Source organism: Ranitomeya imitator, chromosome 6, assembly GCF_032444005.1.
Source record: "Ranitomeya imitator isolate aRanImi1 chromosome 6, aRanImi1.pri, whole genome shotgun sequence".
Taxonomy (NCBI): domain Eukaryota; kingdom Metazoa; phylum Chordata; class Amphibia; order Anura; family Dendrobatidae; genus Ranitomeya; species Ranitomeya imitator.
In genome coordinates, this window is record NC_091287.1 from 5,639,078 (window position 1) to 5,664,409 (window position 25,332).

At 48.6% G+C, this 25,332-nt stretch overlaps 1 protein-coding gene across 1 annotated transcript in view; it reads left to right on the forward strand.

The window, feature by feature from the left end:
• OBSCN (obscurin, cytoskeletal calmodulin and titin-interacting RhoGEF) overlaps positions 1-25,332 on the forward strand; it is a 655,700-nt gene that overhangs the window by 296,564 nt on the left and 333,804 nt on the right. Inside the window, exon 60 of the mRNA XM_069730488.1 lies at positions 9,961-10,233. Within this exon, the coding sequence (XP_069586589.1) occupies positions 9,961-10,233 (273 nt within the window). The remainder of the gene's footprint in view (positions 1-9,960; positions 10,234-25,332) is intronic.

A 25,332-nucleotide genomic window follows, 5' to 3' on the forward strand; every position in this document is an offset into this window, starting at 1 on the left:
TGTAAACCTATGGGAAACAAAAAACGCAGTGCACATGCTGCGGAAAAAAACGCGCGGAAACGCTGCAGTTTACATTCCGCAGCATGTCACTTCTTTTCTGCGGATTTTCACCTGCTCCAATAGGAAACTGCAGATGAAAATCCGCAGTAAAAACCACGATAAATCCGCAGTAAAAACCACGACGGGTTTTCACTGCGGATTTTGGAATTCCACTGCGGAAAAATCCGCAGTGGAATCTGCAAAGTGTGCACCTAGCCTTAGAGTTTTTGCAGTGTCGAAAGTAAGAAAAGGGCGAATTCTTGAAATGTTTTTGAGGTGCAGATAAGAAGAACGAGCCAGTGATCGGACAGGGGGAGGGGGTTGGTGAATGAAAGCTCAGAATCAAGTGTGACCCCGAGTAAGCGGGCATGTTAATTACTGATAATTGTAGGTTTAGGCATAAGTTCTAGGCCTGCCAGGGTCTAATAACACCTTCATGGTACATGAGAATATATTGTTTGTGTTTTTCACATGTATATCTTCTATACACAATTCCTAGTATAACACAACCATATTTCAGGTACAGATGTAAGGAACATTTCTTCCTCTCCTTGTAGAGTGTAAGCTTGCGAGCAGGGACCTCACTCCTAATGTCACTGTTTAAATTGTCTTAACTTGTATTGAATTTGTCTGTACATGTCCCCGCTTAATTGTAAAGCGCTGCGGAATATGTTGGCGCTATATAAATAAAAATTATTATTATTATTATTATTACTATTATGTTGCTTGGGAGTAGTGGTGGAACCGCACATGGCAATGTCAGGCAAAGGTAGGTTAGTAGAGGGAGAAAACACGAGGAGTTCAGTTTTTGACAGGTTCGGTTTCAGATAGAGGGAGGACATGATGTTAGAGACAGCGGTAAGACAATCACTGGTGTTTTCTAAGGCGGCAGGCTTGATATCAGGAGAAGTGTATAATTGGGTGTCATCAGCATAGAGAAGGTACTGGAGACCAAATCTACTGATTGTTTGTCCAATAGGGGCAGTATACAAAGAGAAGAGGAGGGGGCCTAGGACTGATCCTTGAGGAACCCCAACAGTAAGGGGAAGGTGAGAGGAGGAGGAACCAGCAAAACATACAGTGAAGAATCGGTCAGAGAGATAGGAGGAGAACCAGGAGAGAACGGTGTCCTTGAGGCCGATGGATCGGAGCATAGTGAGGAGGATCTGATGATCCACAGTGTCGAACAGACAGCAAACCTTCTTGCCACAGTTCGCATTGATGTGCCATCCTGGATGAGCTGCACTACCTGACCTGTGCCACTTGTGTGGGTTGTAGCTACCACGAGTGTGAAAGCACAACCAACATTCAAAAGTGACCAAAACATCAGCCATAAAGCATTGGTACTGAGATGTGGTCTGTGGTCCCCACCTGCAGAACCGCTCCTTTATTGAGGGGGTCTTGATAATTGCCAATAATTTCCGTCTGTTGTCTATTCCATTTGCACAACAGCAGGTGAAATTGATTGTCAGACAGTGTCGCTTCCTAAGTGGACAGTTTGATTTCACAGAAGTTTGATTTACTTGGAGTTATATTCTGGTGTTTGTGTTTATTTTTTTGAGCAGTGTATTTTTTTGTGGATTTAGCATTTCTGTAAATCACTGACGGATTAAGGTCCGGGGATTGGGCCGGCAGCTCCATAACCTCAATTTTGTTGGACCAAGACTTTGCTTGTTTACTGGTGCTTTTAGGGTCATTGTCTTGTTGAAACCCCCATATCAAGGACATGTTCTCTTCAGCGTAAGGCAACGTGATCTCTTCAAGTATTGTAATATATGGTCCAGTCCATGATCCCTGGCATGGGGTAAATAAGTCTGGCACCATAGGAAGAGAAACATTCCCATATCATGATGCTTCACCACCATGCTTCACTGTGTGCAGAGGGTTCTGTGGCTTGAATGTAGAGTTTGGGGGTCGTCTGATGAACTGTCTGAGGCCCTTGGACAAAAAAGAACAATTTTACTTTCATCATTCTCTCCTGTTTGGCTTTCATTATAAAGCATTGGAGATCCTTTTAGCTGCACAGCCGATCACTGTCTGCACTTCTTTATAAGTTTTACCTTCTCCAATCAACTTTTTAATCAAAGTCCGCTGTTCTTCTGAATAATGTCTCCCATATTTCTCAGGCTTTCCAGGAGAAATGCATGTACATGTCCTGGCTTCACCCTTAGATAAAGGCCACCGGATTCACCCCTGTGTCTTCACAGAATCATGGAGAGCACTGATTGATCTGCACACTGATATTATTGTGAACACTTTCTCCTTTCAATGAAGTATTCTGATACACAGACTCAGAAACCTGCAGATCGTGAATGCGGAGTCTGGTGGTTTTCTTAGAATCTCCGGCACCGACTTGTACATCAGTCATATTGGACGGCTGGTATTGTGAACACTGCTGTATCTGGCGGTCTTTGATGGCTAATTTTCTTGACACTTAGGCTTTAAACACTTCTGTGGGCTGATCCTCACAGTCAGGATTAATCATCTCCGCTTCTTTCTGTGGCAATCCTCACCTTCTCTCTGTAATGGCAGCTGTCTCATCCAGGACAGCTTATCTATTCCTTCTGGGGCAGACTCAAACCACTATAGTGCAGGCTGGAGCTTCTACTATATAATTGTCTAAGGGTCACTTCCGTCTGTCCTTCTGTCTGTCGCGGATATTCATTGGTTGCCTCTGTCTGTCATGGAAATCCAAGTTGCTGATTGGTTGTGGCAAAACGCCCACGACCATTGCCACGACCAATCAGCGACGGCCACAGTCCGGCGGCAAAATGGCCGCTCTTTCCTCCCCGCAGTCAGTGCCCGCTCCATACTCCCCTCCAGTCAGCCCTCACACAGGGTTAATGGCAGCGTTATGCCGCGGTGTAACGCACTCCGGTAACGCTGCTATTAACCCTGTGTGACGAACTTTTTACTATTGATGATGCGTATGCAGCATCAATCGTAAAAAGATCTAATGTTACAAATAAGCATAATTTAAAAAAAAAGGTTATTCTCACCCTCCGACGTCGCCCGCTGTCCTCGGCAGTGCAAGCGGCAGGTTCCGGTGCCAAGGATGCTATGCGAGAAGGACCTTCCATGACGTCACGGTCATGTGACCGCGACGTCATCTCAGGTCCTGCGCTCATACCAACCCTGGGACCAGAAGCTGCCGCGTGCACCGCACACAGGCGCCAGGACTTCAAGGGGCCGTCGGAAGGTGAGTATTTGTTTATTTTTTATTTTACGTCACTGGGCAATATACTACGTGGCAGGGAAATATAGTACATACTACGTGGCTGGGCAATATACTACGTTAGTGGGCAGTATACTACGTGGCTGGGCAATATACTACGTTAGTGGGCAATATACTACGTGGCTGGGCAATATACTACGTGGCTGGGCAATATACTACATACTACGTGGCTGGGCAATATACTACGTGGCTGGGCAATATACTACGTTAGTGGGCAGTATACTATGTGGCTGGGCAATATACTACGTGGCTGGGCAATATACTACGTGGCTGGGCAATATACTACGTGGCTGGGCAATATACTACGTGGCTGACCAATATACTACATACTACGTGGCTGGGCAATATACTACATGGCTGGGCAATATACTACGTGGCTGGGCAATATACTATGTTACTGGGCAATATACTACGTGGCTGGGCAATATACTACGTGGCTGGGCAATATACTACGTTACTGGGCAATATACTACGTGGCAGGGCAACATACTACGTTACTGGGCAATATACTACGTGACTGGGCAATATACTACGTGGCTGGGCAATATACTATGTGGCTGGGCAATATACTACGTGACTGGGCAATATACTACGTTACTGGGCAATATACTACGTGGCTGGGCAATATACTACGTGGCTGGGCAATATACTATGTGACTGGGCAATATACTACGTGACTGGGCAATATACTACGTGGCTGGGCAATATACTACGTGGCTGGGCAATATACTACGTTGCTGGGCAATATACTACGTGGCTGTGCAATATACTACGTGACTGGGCAATATACTACGTTACTGGGCAATATACTACGTGGCTGGGCAATATACTACGTGACTGGGCAATATACTACGTGGCTGGGCAATATACTATGTGGCTGGGCAATATACTACGTGGCTGGGCAATATACTACGTGACTGGGCAATATACTACGTTACTGGACAATATACTACGTTACTGGGCAATATACTACTTAATGGGCAATATACTACGTGGCAGGGCAACATACTACGTGGCTGGGCAATATACTACGTTACTGGGCAATATACTACGTGGCTGTGCAATATACTACGTGACTGGGCAATATACTACGTTACTGGGCAATATACTACGTGGCTGGGCAATATACTACGTTACTGGGCAATATACTACGTTGCTGGGCAATATACTACGTGGCTGGGCAATATACTACGTGACTGGGCAATATACTACGTTACTGGGCAATATACTACGTGGCTGGGCGATATACTACGTTACTGGGTAATATACTACGTGGCTGGGCAATATACTACGTGGCAGGGCAACATACTACGTGGCTGGGCAATATACTACGTTACTGGGCAATATACTACGTGGCTGTGCAATATACTACGTGACTGGGCAATATACTACGTGACTGGGCAATATACTACGTGGCTGGGCAATATACTACGTGACTGGGCAATATACTACGTTACTGGGCAATATACTACGTGGCTGGGCGATATACTACGTTACTGGGTAATATACTACGTGGCTGGGCAATATACTACGTGGCAGGGCAACATACTACGTGGCTGGGCAATATACTACGTTACTGGGCAATATACTACGTGGCTGTGCAATATACTACGTGACTGGGCAATATACTACGTTACTGGGCAATATACTACGTGGCTGGGCAATATACTACGTTACTGGGCAATATACTACGTTGCTGGGCAATATACTACGTGGCTGGGCAATATACTACGTGACTGGGCAATATACTACGTTACTGGGCAATATACTACGTGGCTGGGCAATATAGTACGTGACTGGGCAATATACTACGTGACTGGGCAATATACTACGTGGCTGGGCAATATACTACGTGACTGGGCAATATACTATGTGGCTGGGCAATATACTACGTGACTGGGCAATATACTACGTGACTGGGCAATATACCACGTGGCTGGGCAATATACTACGTGGCTGGGCAATATACTACGTTAGTGGGCAATATACTACGTGGATAGGCAATATACTACGTGACTGGGCAATATACTACGTGGCTGGGCAATATACTACGTGACTGGGCAATATACTACGTGGCTGGGCAATATACTACGTGACTGGGCAATATACTACGTGACTGGGCAATATACCACGTGGCTGGGCAATATACTACGTGGCTGGGCAATATACTACGTGGACAAGCATATTCTAGAATTCCCGATGCGTTAGAATCGGGCCACCATCTAGTCTTACATGTTCCTCTATAGACCTAACTACTGGGGTGGCACCCCAGTTGGTAAGTGTTACCCCTTTCTTACGAGCCTTCTTGTCTGCTGACTTTTTCTACTGATCTTTATCCTTTTCTGGCTTCTGCCTGCCATCTTGTCTGCATGTATCAGGACTCACTCTATGTACACAACCAGGGGGAAAGACAGTGTGTGCTATTGCTTCTTCCACATTCACCAAAACTCATCATTTTCCACAGCCGCTCAGTGTGTTACCTCTTTATGCTCTGTATTTTTAGTTGTCTTTGAGTTGATATCTCAGACTCCATGGTACAGCTGCAGCTCACTGCTCCTCCAGCTGTCGCTACCTGATGTTTGCTGGGTGACTGGACGCAGATGATGGCATTTATCAGTAGGTCACTTACTGTGTTGAACTCCAATAATGTGGACCCTTCAGGTAATTGACTGATAATTGATGGACAAGGCCACTGCTGCGTTCACTACGAGGTGGTTATTGGGCACTTTTCAGTGAACGTGCAGTGTATACACATCCGATTCCACCACATATACTTCAGAATGATCATTGCCAATCCCTGCAATAACCAAACTAAACTTGCTGCCATCATTCATTTATTACTGGCCAATTGGACATTACTGGTGACGTGGGGCCTCACGAGGCTTCAGGGTCTGGTTTAAAGAGTAAAAGGAACAGAGCTGGAGACACGGGGGTCAGCAGGTGCTCTAGTCCGCTAACCAAAACCGCATGGACCAGGATCAGCCCACCAAATGCCCGCTCTCCTTTTCTCGTGGACATAACACTAATCAAACAAGGGTAAAACTGTGCGGCAATACTTTATTGAACCATCAAACAGGCAAATAACAAATAGAACAGTCCCAGCAAAATACCCAACATGGTGAAAATTAGAGTCTCACCCTTCCGCTGATTCACTGACATAAGAGCCGCTGTGACTTCAGAGCTTCCAGAGCTAACTTAGGAAGCTGGCAGTCAATTGAGGTACAAGGCCAGGTGACCGGAGGGTCCCAACCTGGCTTCTCCAAACATCTCCATAGAGCCAGATGACCGATGGGTCCAAATCCTGACTACCTTAAACGTATCCATGGGTTCAGTGATGGTCAATGGAGCAGATCTGTATTTTTTCAGCCGGGGCCATGGTCACTAAGCTGGCATCCTGTAGAGTGACAAATCTGTGTCCCTCGTGAAGGAGCCATGATGTCTAGGCTGCTCTCATGTAGAGTGTTCCTGGCTGTGGTTTTGCAAAAAGTCTGATTCTTTGGATCTCTGGATAACTTGGCTGTCTGGATCTCTTGGCTGTCTGAATGTATATTGTGTAGGGATTGTACTCACTCTGGTGCATCAGGAGGAAGACAGGAGGCACGTTCGTTTCAAAGTCCACATGGGTTTATTTGCTTAATAACCCCAGAAGCACCAACAGAAAGGTATCCATAGCACAGTCCTCTAGCTCCTCCGAGAGCTATGTGGGAGTTTCTGCTCTCCCAAGACACCAACAGCCCCTAACTCACATGGCCAGGTCACATGACCCTGACTTCACACAGGTCCTGGCAGGACCCTGCTCCCTCAGGCCTGTGGGCACACAGGCTGGGGTAGTGTCCAGCACTCAGGCTCACTCTGGAGCCACATACACAGGAAGACTTCTCTCTCTCTGCACACAGACCATGGAGGTCTCCACACCTCCAGCCACAGCCCCTGTGCCAAACAAGAGCCTTTATTACATAAACTGTAACCACAACCACACCCACCGGGGAAGTATATAGGTAGCCAGTCCTGCCCATCTCTCATAGCTACCCACAAACCTGACCCAGACGACATCTTAGTGCTCATGTGCACTAAAGCAAAATACTCAGGGTTGCATCGCAAGGAGCAGTCATCAATGCAACACATACCTCCCATTGATTACACGGCCATTAGCCTCCTTACATACTTCCCCCCTCAGCCTAAAGCCGAGGGGCTTGGCACCTTCCATTACCCGACCAGAGACCATTCTTGGTCGCCTTTGATAGTACACCCGCATGTCAATATTGGGCCTTGTCACTGAACCTTTTTGGAACAATGTATTACCTGACTCCATCACCTCCTCTGATAGAGTTGCCCTTTTTCCAGACCAGGGGTCCCCAACTCCAGGCCTCGAGGGCCGCCAACAGCGCAGGTTTTCAAGATTTCTTTAGTATTGCATCGGTGGTAATGTGATCATCTGCACAGGTGATGATTCCAACCCCTGTGCAATACTAAGGAAATCCTGAAAACCTGCACTGTTGGCGGCCCTCGAGGCCTGGAGTTGGGACCCCTGTTCCGGACCATTCTCTCCCTGACCGCCTCCACTGGTTTGTGCGGCCGTGAGACTCCCTTACTGTTCAGCCTACTGTCTGGTCTGAGTCTGACCCTTTGTCACTACGTCCGTTACAGAGTCTATTTAGGTCAGCAATGCATTATAATTACGCTCCGGTGCAGTCACCATAGGTCAGTAATACATTATAATGTATGGTGTATTACGCTCCGGTGCAGTTACCATAGGTCAGCAATGCATGATAATGTACGGTGTATTACGCTCCGGTGCAGTCACCATAGGTCAGCAATGCATTATAATGTACGGTGTATTACGCTCCGGTGCAGTCACCATAGGTCAGCAATGCATTATAATGTACGTGTATTACGCTCCGATGCAGTAACCATAGGTCAGCAATGCATTATAATGTACGTGTATTACGCTCCGGTGCAGTCACCATAGGTCAGTAATACATTATAATGTATGGTGTATTACGCTCCGGTGCAGTTACCATAGGTCAGCAATGCATGATAATGTACGGTGTATTACGCTCCGGTGCAGTCACCATAGGTCAGCAATGCATTATAATGTACGGTGTATTACGCTCCGGTGCAGTCACCATAGGTCAGCAATGCATTATAATGTACGTGTATTACGCTCCGGTGCAGTCACCATAGGTCAGCAATGCATTATAATGTACGGTGTATTATGCTCCGGTGCAGTCACCATAGGTCAGCAATGCATGATAATGTACGGTGTATTATGCTCCGGTGCAGTCACCATAGGTCAGCAATGCATGATAATGTACGGTGTATTACGCTCCGGTGCAGTCACCATAGGTCAGCAATGCATGATAATGTACGGTGTATTACGCTCCGGTGCAGTCACCATAGGTCAGCAATGCATTATAATGTACGGTGTATTATGCTCCAGTGCAGTCACAGTCACCATAGGTCAGCAATGCATGATAATGTACGGTGTATTACGCTCCGGTGCAGTCACCATAGGTCAGCAATGCATTATAATGTACGGTGTATTATGCTCCGGTGCAGTCACCATAGGTCAGCAATGCATTATAATGTACGGTGTATTATGCTCCAGTGCAGTCACAGTCACCATAGGTCAGCAATGCATTATAATGTACGGTGTATTATGCTCCAGTGCAGTCACAGTCACCATAGGTCAGCAATGCATGATAATGTACGGTGTATTACGCTCCGGTGCAGTCACCATAGGTCAGCAATGCATTATAATGTACGGTGTATTAGGCTCCGGTGCAGTCACCATAGGTCAGCAATGCATGATAATGTACGGTGTATTACGCTCCGCTGCAGTCACCATAGGTCAGCAATGCATTATAATGTACGGTGTATTACGCTCCGGTGCAGTCACCATAGGTCAGTAGTGCATTATAATGTACGGTGTATTACGCTCCGCTGCAGTCACCATAGGTCAGCAATGCATTATAATGTATGGTGTATTAGGCTCCGGTGCAGTCACCATAGGTCAGCAATGCATTATAATGTACGGTGTATTACGCTCCGGTGCAGTCACCATAGGTCAGCAATGCATTATAATGTACGGTGTATTACGCTCCGGTGCAGTCACCATAGGTCAGCAATGCATGATAATGTACGGTGTATTTCGCTCCGGTGCAGTCACCATAGGTCAGCAATGCATGATAATGTACGGTGTATTATGCTCCGGTGCAGTCACCATAGGTCAGTAGTGCATTATAATGTACGGTGTATTACGCTCCGATGCAGTAACCATAGGTCAGTAGTGCATTATAATGTACGGTGTATTACGCTCCGGTGCAGTCACCATAGGTCAGCAATGCATGATAATGTACGGTGTATTACGCTCCGGTGCAGTAACCATAGGTCAGCAATGCATTATAATGTACGGTGTATTACGCTCCGCTGCAGTCACCATAGGTCAGCAATGTATTATAATGTACGGTGTATTACGCTCCGGTGCAGTCACCATAGGTCAGCAATGCATGATAATGTACGGTGTATTACGCTCCGCTGCAGTCACCATAGGTCAGCAATGCATGATAATGTACGGTGTATTACGCTCCGCTGCAGTCACCATAGGTCAGCAATGCATGATAATGTACGGTGTATTACGCTCCGGTTGGTTCGGCTGATGAGTCGATGTTTCTGTTTTCCTCTAGAGAAGAATAAGATTCTGCAGGGTCTGGAGAACGTGGAGGCTCTGGAAGGCGGAGAGGCTCTCTTCGAGTGCTACTTGGCTAAGCCGGAGTGCTACAACTACAACTGGCTGGTGGATGACGATCCGGCCAAGACCTCCGACAACGTGGAGATGGTTTACTTTGAGAACGGCCGCCGACATCTGCTTCTGCTGAAGAACCTGAGGGCGGAGGACAGCTGCAGGATGACATTCATGGCCGGGGACGCCGTGTCCTCAGCTTTCCTCAGTGTGCGAGGTGAGGAGAGTGATAAATGTCTGTCCATGGATCTGACAACTGCACTTTACCGAGCCCTAAGATCTGACACCTGGACTCTGCCGACTCTCAGATCTGACACCTGGACTCTGCAGACTCTCAGATCTGACACCTGGACTCTGCAGACTCTCAGATCTGACACCTGGACTCTGCCGACTCTCAGATCTGACACCTGGACTCTGCCGACTCTCAGATCTGACACCTGGACTCTGCAGACTCTCAGATCTGACACCTGGACTCTGCAGACTCTCAGATCTGACACCTGGACTCTGCAGACTCTCAGATCTGACACCTGGACTCTGCCGACTCTCAGATCTGACACCTGGACCCTGCCGACTCTCAGATCTGACACCTGGACTCTGCCGACTCTCAGATCTGACACCTGGACTCTGCAGACTCTCAGATCTGACACCTGGACTCTGCAGACTCTCAGATCTGACACCTGGACTCTGCAGACTCTCAGATCTGACACATGGCCTATGTCGAGCCATAAGATGTGACACCTGGACTCTGCAGACTCTCAGATCTGACACCTGGACTCTGCCGACTCTCAGATCTGACACCTGGACTCTGCTGACTCTCAGATCTGACACCTGCACTTTACCGAGCCCTAAGATCTGACACCTGGACTCTGCCGACTCTCAGATCTGACACCTGGACTCTGCCGACTCTCAGATCTGACACCTGGACTCTGCCGACTCTCAGATCTGACACCTGGACTCTGCCGACTTTCAGATCTGACACCTGGACTCTGCCGACTCTCAGATCTGACACCTGGACTCTGCAGACTCTCAGATCTGACACCTGGACTGTGCCGACTCTCAGATCTGACACGTGGACTCTGCCGACTCTCAGATCTGACACGTGGACTCTGCCGACTCTCAGATCTGACACCTGGACTCTGCCGACTCTCAGATCTGACACCTGGACTCTGCCGACTCTCAGATCTGACACCTGGACTCTGCCGACTCTCAGATCTGACACCTGGACTCTGCCGACTCTCAGATCTGACACCTGGACTCTGCCGACTTTCAGATCTGACACCTGGACTCTGCCGACTCTCAGATCTGACACCTGGACTCTGCAGACTCTCAGATCTGACACCTGGACTCTGCCGACTCTCAGATCTGACACCTGGACTCTGCCGACTCTCAGATCTGACACCTGGACTCTGCAGACTCTCAGATCTGACACCTGGACTGTGCCGACTCTCAGATCTGACACCTGGACTCTGCCGACTCTCAGATCTGACACCTGGACTCTGCAGACTCTCAGATCTGACACCTGGACTGTGCCGACTCTCAGATCTGACACCTGGACTCTGCCGACTCTCAGATCTGACACCTGGACTCTGCAGACTCTCAGATCTGACACCTGGACTCTGCAGACTCTCAGATCTGACACCTGGACTCTGCCGACTCTCAGATCTGACACCTGGACTCTGCCGACTCTCAGATCTGACACCTGGACTCTGCCGACTCTCAGATCTGACACCTGGACTCTGCCGACTTTCAGATCTGACACCTGGACTGTGCCGACTCTCAGATCTGACACCTGGACTGTGCCGACTCTCAGATCTGACACCTGGACTCTGCCGACTCTCAGATCTGACACCTGGACTCTGCAGACTCTCAGATCTGACACCTGGACTCTGCAGACTCTCAGATCTGACACCTGGACTCTGCCGACTCTCAGATCTGACACCTGGACTCTGCCGACTCTCAGATCTGACACCTGGACTCTGCCGACTCTCAGATCTGACACCTGGACTCTGCCGACTCTCAGATCTGACACCTGGACTCTGCCGACTCTCAGATCTGACACCTGGACTCTGCCGACTCTCAGATCTGACACCTGGACTCTGCCGACTCTCAGATCTGACACCTGGACTCTGCAGACTCTCAGATCTGACACCTGGACTCTGCCGACTCTCAGATCTGACACCTGGCCTCTGCAGACTCTCAGATCTGACACCTGGCCTCTGCAGACTCTCAGATCTGACACATGGCCTATGTCGAGCCATAAGATGTGACACCTGGACTCTGCAGACTCTCAGATCTGACACCTGGACTCTGCCGACTCTCAGATCTGACACCTGGACTCTGCCGACTCTCAGATCTGACACCTGCACTTTACCGAGCCCTAAGATCTGACACCTGGACTCTGCCGACTCTCAGATCTGACACCTGGACGCTGCAGACTCTCAGATCTGACACCTGGACTCTGCAGACTCTCAGATCTGACACCTGGACTCTGCAGACTCTCAGATCTGACACCTGGACTCTGCAGACTCTCAGATCTGACACCTGGACTTTACCGAGCCCTAAGATCTGACACCTGGACTCTGCCGACTCTCAGATCTGACACCTGGACTCTGCAGACTCTCAGATCTGACACCTGGACTCTGCAGACTCTCAGATCTGACACCTGGACTCTGCAGACTCTCAGATCTGACACCTGGACTCTGCCGACTCTCAGATCTGACACCTGGACTCTGCCGACTCTCAGATCTGACACCTGGACTCTGCCGACTCTCAGATCTGACACCTGGACTCTGCCGACTTTCAGATCTGACACCTGGACTCTGCAGACTCTCAGATCTGACACCTGGACTGTACCGACTCTCAGATCTGACACCTGGACTCTGCCGACTCTCAGATCTGACACCTGGACTCTGCAGACTCTCAGATCTGACACCTGCACTTTACCGAGCCCTAAGATCTGACACCTGGACTCTGCCGACTCTCAGATCTGACACCTGGACTCTGCAGACTCTCAGATCTGACACCTGGACTCTGCAGACTCTCAGATCTGACACCTGGACTCTGCCGACTCTCAGATCTGACACCTGGACTCTGCAGACTCTCAGATCTGACACCTGGACTCTGCAGACTCTCAGATCTGACACCTGGACTCTGCAGACTCTCAGATCTGACACCTGGACTCTGCCGACTCTCAGATCTGACACCTGGACTCTGCAGACTCTCAGATCTGACACCTGGACTCTGCAGACTCTCAGATCTGACACCTGGACTCTGCCGACTCTCAGATCTGACACCTGGCCTATGTTGAGCCCTAAGATCTGACACCTGGACTCTGCAGACTCTCAGATCTGACACCTGGACTCTGCCGACTCTCAGATCTGACACCTGGACTCTGCAGACTCTCAGATCTGACACCTGGACTCTGCAGACTCTCAGATCTGACACCTGGACTCTGCAGACTCTCAGATCTGACACCTGGACTCTGCAGACTCTCAGATCTGACACCTGGACTCTGCAGACTCTCAGATCTGACACTTGGACTCTGCAGACTCTCAGATCTGACTCCTGGACTCTGCAGACTCTCAGATCTGACACCTGGACTCTGCAGACTCTCAGATCTGACACCTGGACTCTGCAGACTCTCAGATCTGACACCTGGACTCTGCAGACTCTCAGATCTGACACCTGGACTCTGCAGACTCTCAGATCTGACACGTGGACTCTGCCGACTCTCAGATCTGACACCTGGACTCTGCCGACTCTCAGATCTGACACCTGGACTCTGCCGACTCTCAGATCTGACACCTGGACTCTGCAGACTCTCAGATCTGACACCTGGACTCTGCAGACTCTCAGATCTGACACCTGGACTCTGCAGACTCTCAGATCTGACACCTGGACTCTGCAGACTCTCAGATCTGACACGTGGACTCTGCCGACTCTCAGATCTGACACCTGGACTCTGCCGACTCTCAGATCTGACACCTGGACTCTGCCGACTCTCAGATCTGACACCTGGACTCTGCCGACTCTCAGATCTGACACCTGGACTCTGCAGACTCTCAGATCTGACACCTGGACTCTGCCGACTCTCAGATCTGACACCTGGCCTCTGCAGACTCTCAGATCTGACACCTGGCCTCTGCAGACTCTCAGATCTGACACATGGCCTATGTCGAGCCATAAGATGTGACACCTGGACTCTGCAGACTCTCAGATCTGACACCTGGACTCTGCCGACTCTCAGATCTGACACCTGGACTCTGCCGACTCTCAGATCTGACACCTGCACTTTACCGAGCCCTAAGATCTGACACCTGGACTCTGCCGACTCTCAGATCTGACACCTGGACGCTGCAGACTCTCAGATCTGACACCTGGACTCTGCCGACTCTCAGATCTGACACCTGGACTCTGCCGACTCTCAGATCTGACACCTGGACTCTGCCGACTCTCAGATCTGACACCTGGACTCTGCAGACTCTCAGATCTGACACCTGGACTCTGCAGACTCTCAGATCTGACACCTGGACTCTGCAGACTCTCAGATCTGACACATGGCCTATGTCGAGCCATAAGATGTGACACCTGGACTCTGCAGACTCTCAGATCTGACACCTGGACTCTGCCGACTCTCAGATCTGACACCTGGACTCTGCTGACTCTCAGATCTGACACCTGCACTTTACCGAGCCCTAAGATCTGACACCTGGACTCTGCCGACTCTCAGATCTGACACCTGGACTCTGCCGACTCTCAGATCTGACACCTGGACTCTGCCGACTCTCAGATCTGACACCTGGACTCTGCCGACTTTCAGATCTGACACCTGGACTCTGCCGACTCTCAGATCTGACACCTGGACTCTGCAGACTCTCAGATCTGACACCTGGACTGTGCCGACTCTCAGATCTGACACGTGGACTCTGCCGACTCTCAGATCTGACACGTGGACTCTGCCGACTCTCAGATCTGACACCTGGACTCTGCCGACTCTCAGATCTGACACCTGGACTCTGCCGACTCTCAGATCTGACACCTGGACTCTGCCGACTCTCAGATCTGACACCTGGACTCTGCCGACTCTCAGATCTGACACCTGGACTCTGCCGACTTTCAGATCTGACACCTGGACTCTGCCGACTCTCAGATCTGACACCTGGACTCTGCAGACTCTCAGATCTGACACCTGGACTCTGCCGACTCTCAGATCTGACACCTGGACTCTGCAGACTCTCAGATCTGACACCTGGACTCTGCAGACTCTCAGATCTGACACTTGGACTCTGCAGACTCTCAGATCTGACTCCTGGACTCTGCAGACTCTCAGATCTGACACCTGGACTCTGCAGACTCTCAGATCTGACACCTGGACTCTGCAGACTCTCAGATCTGACACCTGGACTCTGCAGACTCTCAGATCTGACACCTGGACTCTGCAGACTCTCAGATCTGACACGTGGACTTTGCCGACTCTCAGATCTGACACCTGGACTCTGCCGACTCTCAGATCTGACACCTGGACTCTGCCGACTCTCAGATCTGACACCTGGACTCTGCAGACTCTCAGATCTGACACCTGGACTCTGCAGACTCTCAGATCTGACACCTGGACTCTGCAGACTCTCAGATCTGACACCTGGACTCTGCAGACTCTCAGATCTGACACGTGGACTCTGCCGACTCTCAGATCTGACACCTGGACTCTGCCGACTCTCAGATCTGACACCTGGACTCTGCCGACTCTCAGATCTGACACCTGGACTCTGCCGACTCTCAGATCTGACACCTGGACTCTGCAGACTCTCAGATCTGACACCTGGACTCTGCCGACTCTCAGATCTGACACCTGGCCTCTGCAGACTCTCAGATCTGACACCTGGCCTCTGCAGACTCTCAGATCTGACACATGGCCTATGTCGAGCCATAAGATGTGACACCTGGACTCTGCAGACTCTCAGATCTGACACCTGGACTCTGCCGACTCTCAGATCTGACACCTGGACTCTGCCGACTCTCAGATCTGACACCTGCACTTTACCGAGCCCTAAGATCTGACACCTGGACTCTGCCGACTCTCAGATCTGACACCTGGACGCTGCAGACTCTCAGATCTGACACCTGGACTCTGCCGACTCTCAGATCTGACACCTGGACTCTGCCGACTCTCAGATCTGACACCTGGACTCTGCCGACTCTCAGATCTGACACCTGGACTCTGCAGACTCTCAGATCTGACACCTGGACTCTGCAGACTCTCAGATCTGACACCTGGACTCTGCAGACTCTCAGATCTGACACATGGCCTATGTCGAGCCATAAGATGTGACACCTGGACTCTGCAGACTCTCAGATCTGACACCTGGACTCTGCCGACTCTCAGATCTGACACCTGGACTCTGCTGACTCTCAGATCTGACACCTGCACTTTACCGAGCCCTAAGATCTGACACCTGGACTCTGCCGACTCTCAGATCTGACACCTGGACTCTGCCGACTCTCAGATCTGACACCTGGACTCTGCCGACTCTCAGATCTGACACCTGGACTCTGCCGACTTTCAGATCTGACACCTGGACTCTGCCGACTCTCAGATCTGACACCTGGACTCTGCAGACTCTCAGATCTGACACCTGGACTGTGCCGACTCTCAGATCTGACACGTGGACTCTGCCGACTCTCAGATCTGACACGTGGACTCTGCCGACTCTCAGATCTGACACCTGGACTCTGCCGACTCTCAGATCTGACACCTGGACTCTGCCGACTCTCAGATCTGACACCTGGACTCTGCCGACTCTCAGATCTGACACCTGGACTCTGCCGACTCTCAGATCTGACACCTGGACTCTGCCGACTTTCAGATCTGACACCTGGACTCTGCCGACTCTCAGATCTGACACCTGGACTCTGCAGACTCTCAGATCTGACACCTGGACTCTGCCGACTCTCAGATCTGACACCTGGACTCTGCCGACTCTCAGATCTGACACCTGGACTCTGCAGACTCTCAGATCTGACACCTGGACTGTGCCGACTCTCAGATCTGACACCTGGACTCTGCCGACTCTCAGATCTGACACCTGGACTCTGCAGACTCTCAGATCTGACACCTGGACTGTGCCGACTCTCAGATCTGACACCTGGACTCTGCCGACTCTCAGATCTGACACCTGGACTCTGCAGACTCTCAGATCTGACACCTGGACTCTGCAGACTCTCAGATCTGACACCTGGACTCTGCCGACTCTCAGATCTGACACCTGGACTCTGCCGACTCTCAGATCTGACACCTGGACTCTGCCGACTCTCAGATCTGACACCTGGACTCTGCCGACTTTCAGATCTGACACCTGGACTGTGCCGACTCTCAGATCTGACACCTGGACTGTGCCGACTCTCAGATCTGACACCTGGACTCTGCCGACTCTCAGATCTGACACCTGGACTCTGCAGACTCTCAGATCTGACACCTGGACTCTGCAGACTCTCAGATCTGACACCTGGACTCTGCCGACTCTCAGATCTGACACCTGGACTCTGCCGACTCTCAGATCTGACACCTGGACTCTGCCGACTCTCAGATCTGACACCTGGACTCTGCCGACTCTCAGATCTGACACCTGGACTCTGCCGACTCTCAGATCTGACACCTGGACTCTGCCGACTCTCAGATCTGACACCTGGACTCTGCCGACTCTCAGATCTGACACCTGGACTCTGCAGACTCTCAGATCTGACACCTGGACTCTGCCGACTCTCAGATCTGACACCTGGCCTCTGCAGACTCTCAGATCTGACACCTGGCCTCTGCAGACTCTCAGATCTGACACATGGCCTATGTCGAGCCATAAGATGTGACACCTGGACTCTGCAGACTCTCAGATCTGACACCTGGACTCTGCCGACTCTCAGATCTGACACCTGGACTCTGCCGACTCTCAGATCTGACACCTGCACTTTACCGAGCCCTAAGATCTGACACCTGGACTCTGCCGACTCTCAGATCTGACACCTGGACGCTGCAGACTCTCAGATCTGACACCTGGACTCTGCAGACTCTCAGATCTGACACCTGGACTCTGCAGACTCTCAGATCTGACACCTGGACTCTGCAGACTCTCAGATCTGACACCTGGACTTTACCGAGCCCTAAGATCTGACACCTGGACTCTGCCGACTCTCAGATCTGACACCTGGACTCTGCAGACTCTCAGATCTGACACCTGGACTCTGCAGACTCTCAGATCTGACACCTGGACTCTGCAGACTCTCAGATCTGACACCTGGACTCTGCCGACTCTCAGATCTGACACCTGGACTCTGCCGACTCTCAGATCTGACACCTGGACTCTGCCGACTCTCAGATCTGACACCTGGACTCTGCCGACTTTCAGATCTGACACCTGGACTCTGCAGACTCTCAGATCTGACACCTGGACTGTACCGACTCTCAGATCTGACACCTGGACTCTGCCGACTCTCAGATCTGACACCTGGACTCTGCAGACTCTCAGATCTGACACCTGCACTTTACCGAGCCCTAAGATCTGACACCTGGACTCTGCCGACTCTCAGATCTGACACCTGGACTCTGCAGACTCTCAGATCTGACACCTGGACTCTGCAGACTCTCAGATCTGACACCTGGACTCTGCCGACTCTCAGATCTGACACCTGGACTCTGCAGACTCTCAGATCTGACACCTGGACTCTGCAGACTCTCAGATCTGACACCTGGACTCTGCAGACTCTCAGATCTGACACCTGGACTCTGCCGACTCTCAGATCTGACACCTGGACTCTGCAGACTCTCAGATCTGACACCTGGACTCTGCAGACTCTCAGATCTGACACCTGGACTCTGCCGACTCTCAGATCTGACACCTGGCCTATGTTGAGCCCTAAGATCTGACACCTGGACTCTGCAGACTCTCAGATCTGACACCTGGACTCTGCCGACTCTCAGATCTGACACCTGGACTCTGCAGACTCTCAGATCTGACACCTGGACTCTGCAGACTCTCAGATCTGACACCTGGACTCTGCAGACTCTCAGATCTGACACCTGGACTCTGCAGACTCTCAGATCTGACACCTGGACTCTGCAGACTCTCAGATCTGACACTTGGACTCTGCAGACTCTCAGATCTGACTCCTGGACTCTGCAGACTCTCAGATCTGACACCTGGACTCTGCAGACTCTCAGATCTGACACCTGGACTCTGCAGACTCTCAGATCTGACACCTGGACTCTGCAGACTCTCAGATCTGACACCTGGACTCTGCAGACTCTCAGATCTGACACGTGGACTTTGCCGACTCTCAGATCTGACACCTGGACTCTGCCGACTCTCAGATCTGACACCTGGACTCTGCCGACTCTCAGATCTGACACCTGGACTCTGCAGACTCTCAGATCTGACACCTGGACTCTGCAGACTCTCAGATCTGACACCTGGACTCTGCAGACTCTCAGATCTGACACCTGGACTCTGCAGACTCTCAGATCTGACACCTGGACTCTGCAGACTCTCAGATCTGACACGTGGACTCTGCCGACTCTCAGATCTGACACCTGGACTCTGCCGACTCTCAGATCTGACACCTGGACTCTGCCGACTCTCAGATCTGACACCTGGACTCTGCCGACTCTCAGATCTGACACCTGGACTCTGCAGACTCTCAGATCTGACACCTGGACTCTGCAGACTCTCAGATCTGACACCTGGACTCTGCAGACTCTCAGATCTGACACATGGCCTATGTTGAGCCTTAAGATCTGACATCTGGATTCTGCAGACTCTCAGATCCAATTTGTGTACTCTGCCTCAGACCTGACCTGTGCCACTCCCGAGACCAGACCTGTGCCAAGAATCAAACCTGACCTGCACCACGCCTCAGACCTGACTTGTGCCATCCACCACATCTGACCTGTGGCAATCACCAGACCTAACCTGTGCTACAAATTAAACCTGACCATTGCCATGTCTCAGACGTGACCGAAACTCACAGTGAGCGTACGGTACTGTATATACACATCTGATTCAAGCGTATGTGTCACGATTCACACCGTGACTGACAACACTATGTGTCACGAATCCCAGGGAGGATACCTTTATCTTCCCCACCACTCACACCAATTTGTCACGAATCGGGGTGGTTTGGTTGCCCCTGGTTCCTTCTGAAGGGGATTTATCTATATCCCACTTCCCAGTTCCGGTTTGGAACTTGTAGCTCTCTGGCGCCCCCGTTACCCTCAGGTCTGATTAGGTACTGCACCTAGGATAATTAGTCGCCAGAAAGGCTGCCTGCTATGTACTGGCTATTGGACACACTGCAGCGAGGGCGATATAACTACTCCCACTCAGGCGGGAACAATAATTATGAACGCTGCCGTCGCTGCAAAGATTCCCAATTGCTCAGAACAAGTATGCTGCCACCAGCTCTGATTAATTTAAATATAATTGGTCTGCACTCTTTTTTGAAAAAGTGAATGGGTGGTGCTGGTATAGTGGACGAATGTCCTAAATACTAGTAGTTTAGAATTATACCGCACTCACAAGTGGAATATCGTGCAACATATGAACAATTTATTGTGTACATCAACAACATAGCATCACTGTACAAAATGTAATCACAAAGCGTTACGAACAAATAATTTGTTCGTAACGCTTTTTTGATTACATTTTGTACAGTGATGCTATGTTGTTGATGTACACAATAAATTGTTCATATGTTGCACGATATTCCACTTGTGAGTGCGGTATAATTCTCAACTACCAGCTCTGATGAAACGAGTCCGGAGCCAACCCAGATTAGTAGTGCAATTCACTTCAGAGGACACAGTTCGTATAGAGCAGGAGAGACAAGCTAGCAATTATATATTTTACTCCATTAAATGTAGGCAGTGTTTACAAAGTATAAAAAGATATTAGAAAGGAGACGAATCGTATATATACATTACAGATTACAAAATAAAATAGGATTAACGGAAGAAAAACACACTTGCAGGTTATGTCATGATATCACCTTGGCTGGCCTGTGGCTTAAGAAGATAAATACATCCATGCATGGAAACACCTTAAAGAGCTGTTGTTAGCTGCTTCCCGGGTCAAGACTGCAGGCTGGGCTATGAGTATCATGACTTATACTTCTGAGCTTCTGACATCACTAAAGGGCTGGTTAATGATATGCACTGATCTCAGAGATATTTATGTTTTTAGTCTCTGGAGGCAAAGGAATTCCTGAGTGAGAGGGTAGGGACCACTAGTGGCTTTCCAGGATTGGTCACCTGCAGTTTAAAGCCACACCCTGCTCACACACTAGCTTCAAGTTACCCAGTGTGTCCGCCATAGGGCTGGTTTGTTGTATTAAGGGGGGGAGAGAGAGGGAGGGGGTCAAAGCTGGTGTGCACTTAGGACCATGGTCACCTGTGCAAAAATCCCTGAGCTATGGTATTTTACATTATCGTGATAGTATGGAATATATATATATATATATATATATATATATACATATATATATATATATATATATATATATATATATATATATATATATATATATACACACCCAGGTATGGTTGCTGCCAGCTCCACAATAACCAAAGAGCCACTAGTTGCCACCACTAGTTGTTTATGCAGGTCGATTGGACACCCGTTGCAGGTATCGTATGACTTCAGGGGTTCAGTTTACAGAACAAGAGGAAAAAAGCTATTAAATTTTATATATGTAATCCAGAAAGATAGGCAGTGTTCATAAAAATATACAAAGATGACACAAAATTGGAAAAAACAATACAATATATACAATTCCATAAAATAAAAAGGAATAACAAAAGAATACTACTAAACCTGTGTCATGAAAGGGGCTCCGAGCTTAGTGGAGGGAGGTACTCCTTAGGAAAATGGACAGAAGCACAGCAAGCTGCACCTTCCGGGACAGGCAAAATACAACAGCCCAAATTCAGCTTTTCGTTAGATCAAGGTTACATCCACACACCTCCCCTTGATGAGCTCACGTGGGGGCTGGAAGTGGGATTGCTAGGTCTTTTAGAATTTTTTGAGATCCCCGACTTACAGGATATCTCTGCCCTTAGAGGTCCCAGGCGGTTGATATTGTCGTCATGTTTTCTATTGCGATTTTACTATCGAGATGAAGCGTGATTATTACCAAAGAAAAAAAACCCATGAAAATATCTTTATTAAATTCTCAATAAAAATTAGTTTTTTATATAAAATACCAAATAATACCAATCATCAACACCACTATTTGGTATTTTATATAAAAAACTAATTTTTATTGAGAATTTAATAAAGATATTTTTATGGTTTTTTTTCCTTTGGTAATCTAATTAATATATCCTTTAAATATTTATTTTGGTTTTGCATATGCGAGATGAAGCATGGCCTTGATAGCATCATCCATTGCACTATTATTAATAACTATTATTATTAAGTTGGAGGGGTTAGAATGACCTTACGTAGATGTGAGTGATTGTGACCTGTTCGTCCCTTCACTACAACACCAAAAATATATCTGCTATAAATATCCAATAAATGCAAATCCCAATATTTGGTCTGAGAAAAATCCTTTGAAGAGAGGAAGCCCCTGTACTTCTCTGCCTCTGAATAAAAAAATTCTCATTTTGGTTTCTGGATTCCAGAGTAGACCTCATGCTGTAATTACCTGGTTACTGCAGGAGGCACCTACCGTATTTTTTGGATTATAAGACGCACTTTTTTCTCCTAAATTTGGTAGGAAAATGGGGGTGCGTCTTTTAATGTGGATATACCTTAGCAGCTGCGGTGGAGCAGGATTCCAGGGTCGCTGCTGGAGGAGGCAATAGATGAGGGGTGTTACGATGTGCGGGTGTTCGGTGCTGCGGGGACTCTGCCGACATTTTGTGAAAGCCCAGAGCCCCCGCAGTTACATGGTTTCCTATGCAGTGGACTGCGGGAAAATGGCCGCCAGGGGCAGCGCATGCGCAGATGGAGATCTCGGCACCAAGGTCTTGGGAGATGAGTCCTCGGCGCTGAGCACATCCGAACACCCCCCTCAGCCCGGCCTGCAGCAAAGCTCCACTCTTGCCTCCTCCAGTAGCGACCCTGGGACCCCGCTTCACCGCAGCCACCACTCCCAGTAAGCAATAAGACGCATGGATTATAAGAAGCACCACCATTTCATTGAAAAACTGTTTTTTTCCTATTTTTCTCCTCAATATATGAGGTGAGTTTTATAATCGGGTGCGTCTTATCGGCAAAATACAGTCCTTCTATTGAAGTATCAGGTCTCAGTTTACCCCATATGTTCCATGTGAGGGTGATATGTCCCCTCCGCAGAGGTTGTTATTGGATTTGAATATTTCTCTGACACTATGCTAAATGCAATTTACAGTATAATATATTGTAAGGCAGAGGCTATCACCTCCGTGCGGTAATGAGGCAGTGACCCAAGAAAGATCAGCTTAAATGTCTTTATTTACCAACTTACAAATTAAATCCAAACTTTATCATCCGGTTCGCATCCGTCGGCGACTGCACCACTGTATAAGTCACTGATGCAGTAATGGTTTGCTCCAGTCTCTTGCTTTGCTCTGTGTTCGATTTCGAACAATAGAAGATAATCAGCCGCACTCACAGAAGATTTCAGATGATTCCTGCTTTCATTCCAAGATATAGTAATTCACCACAGTGCTAGATATCATGACAAAAAGCGATAGTGAGAGCTTCTCATAGGATTGGAGGGGCAAATCAGAACTCTGACGCAGACTCTGGAGTGGTGATACATTGGTCTACTGTTCAGAGGCACCTGCACAAATATGGCCTTCATGAAAGAGTCATCAGAAGAAAACCTCTCCTGCGTCCTCACCATAAAATTCAGTGTCAGAAGAATGCAAAAGAACATCTAAACAACTCTGATGCATTTTGGAAACATGTCTTGTGGACGGACCTATGAGGATAAAATAGATCTCTGTGGCCACAATCATCAAAGGTATGTGTGGAGAAAAAAGGGCACAGAATTTTCGTATAAGAACGTCTCGCCAACCATTACACATGGGGGTGGATCAATCATGCTTTGGGGCTGTGTTGTATCCAATGGTATGGGGAAAATTTCATGGGTAGAGGAGAAGAGTGAATTCAATGAAATTTCAACAAATTCTTGATGAAAACATAACACCATCAATAATAAATTGAAGGTGAAAAGGGGAAGAGGCTGACTTCTACCCATGGAGAATGATCCTAAACACACGTCACAATCCACAATAGACGACCTCAAAAGGGGCAAGATGAAAGTTTTACAATGGCCCTCACAGTCCCCTGATCTGATCATCATTGAAAATCTGTGGCAAGACCTCAAAATAGCAGAGGAAGCAAGATGACCCAGGAATCTCACAGAATTGGAGGAATTCTCCAGGGAAGAATGGAGGAAAATGACTGAAACAAGAATTTAAACACTCTTGTCTGGCTACAAATAGCGATTACAAGCTGTGATACTTGCAAAAAGGGGGCGCTGCTAGGTACCAACCATGCCGGGTGCACAAACATTTGCATTGGCCCATTATATATATATATATAGTATATAAAGAAAATGTAATGTATATAATATTTGGCTAAAATACAAAGGAAATGTGCTATCTTCAACTTGCTTAACTGTTCACAATAACAGTGGTTTTGACTAGGGGTGCCCAAACTTTTACATGCCACTGTAGCTTGACCCAGTTCACACTTCCTTTTATTTTGTGTTGTAACCACAGCTGTGGCTGTAATTACAGCGCTCTCCATCTGTTGGAACATTAAAACTGTTCCTACACTGATGAAGACAACGCCAACTTCATGGAGTGGAATGTTTCCGTCACCAAACCATGACCAATTTTTTCCCTTTAAGAGATCGGTCGAAGGTGCTGATCTCATGACAAAATTAGTTATAAATCATCTGTAGTACTTGATGATATCAACCAAAGAAAAACTAATGGGAGCAGGGTGAAAAAATTGTGAAGGTAAAAATTATTATATCTTGGTGGATAAGAGTAAAGTGTGAAACTAATCACGGACCATTGGAAAAATACTAAAGGAAAAAACAAAAAGGACAAAACCGACACAAAAGTTCAAAGTTAAGTGTATTAAAGATGTAATTTTTCATGATGAGCGAGTATACTCGTTGCTTGGGTGGTCTCCGAGTATTTTGGCGTGCTCAGAGATTTAGTTTGTTGACATATCTTCATGATTTGTGGCTGCTGGACAGCCTGAATACATGTGGGGGTTGCCTGGTTGCTAGAGAACCCCCACATGTACTCAAGCTGGCTAGCAGCCAT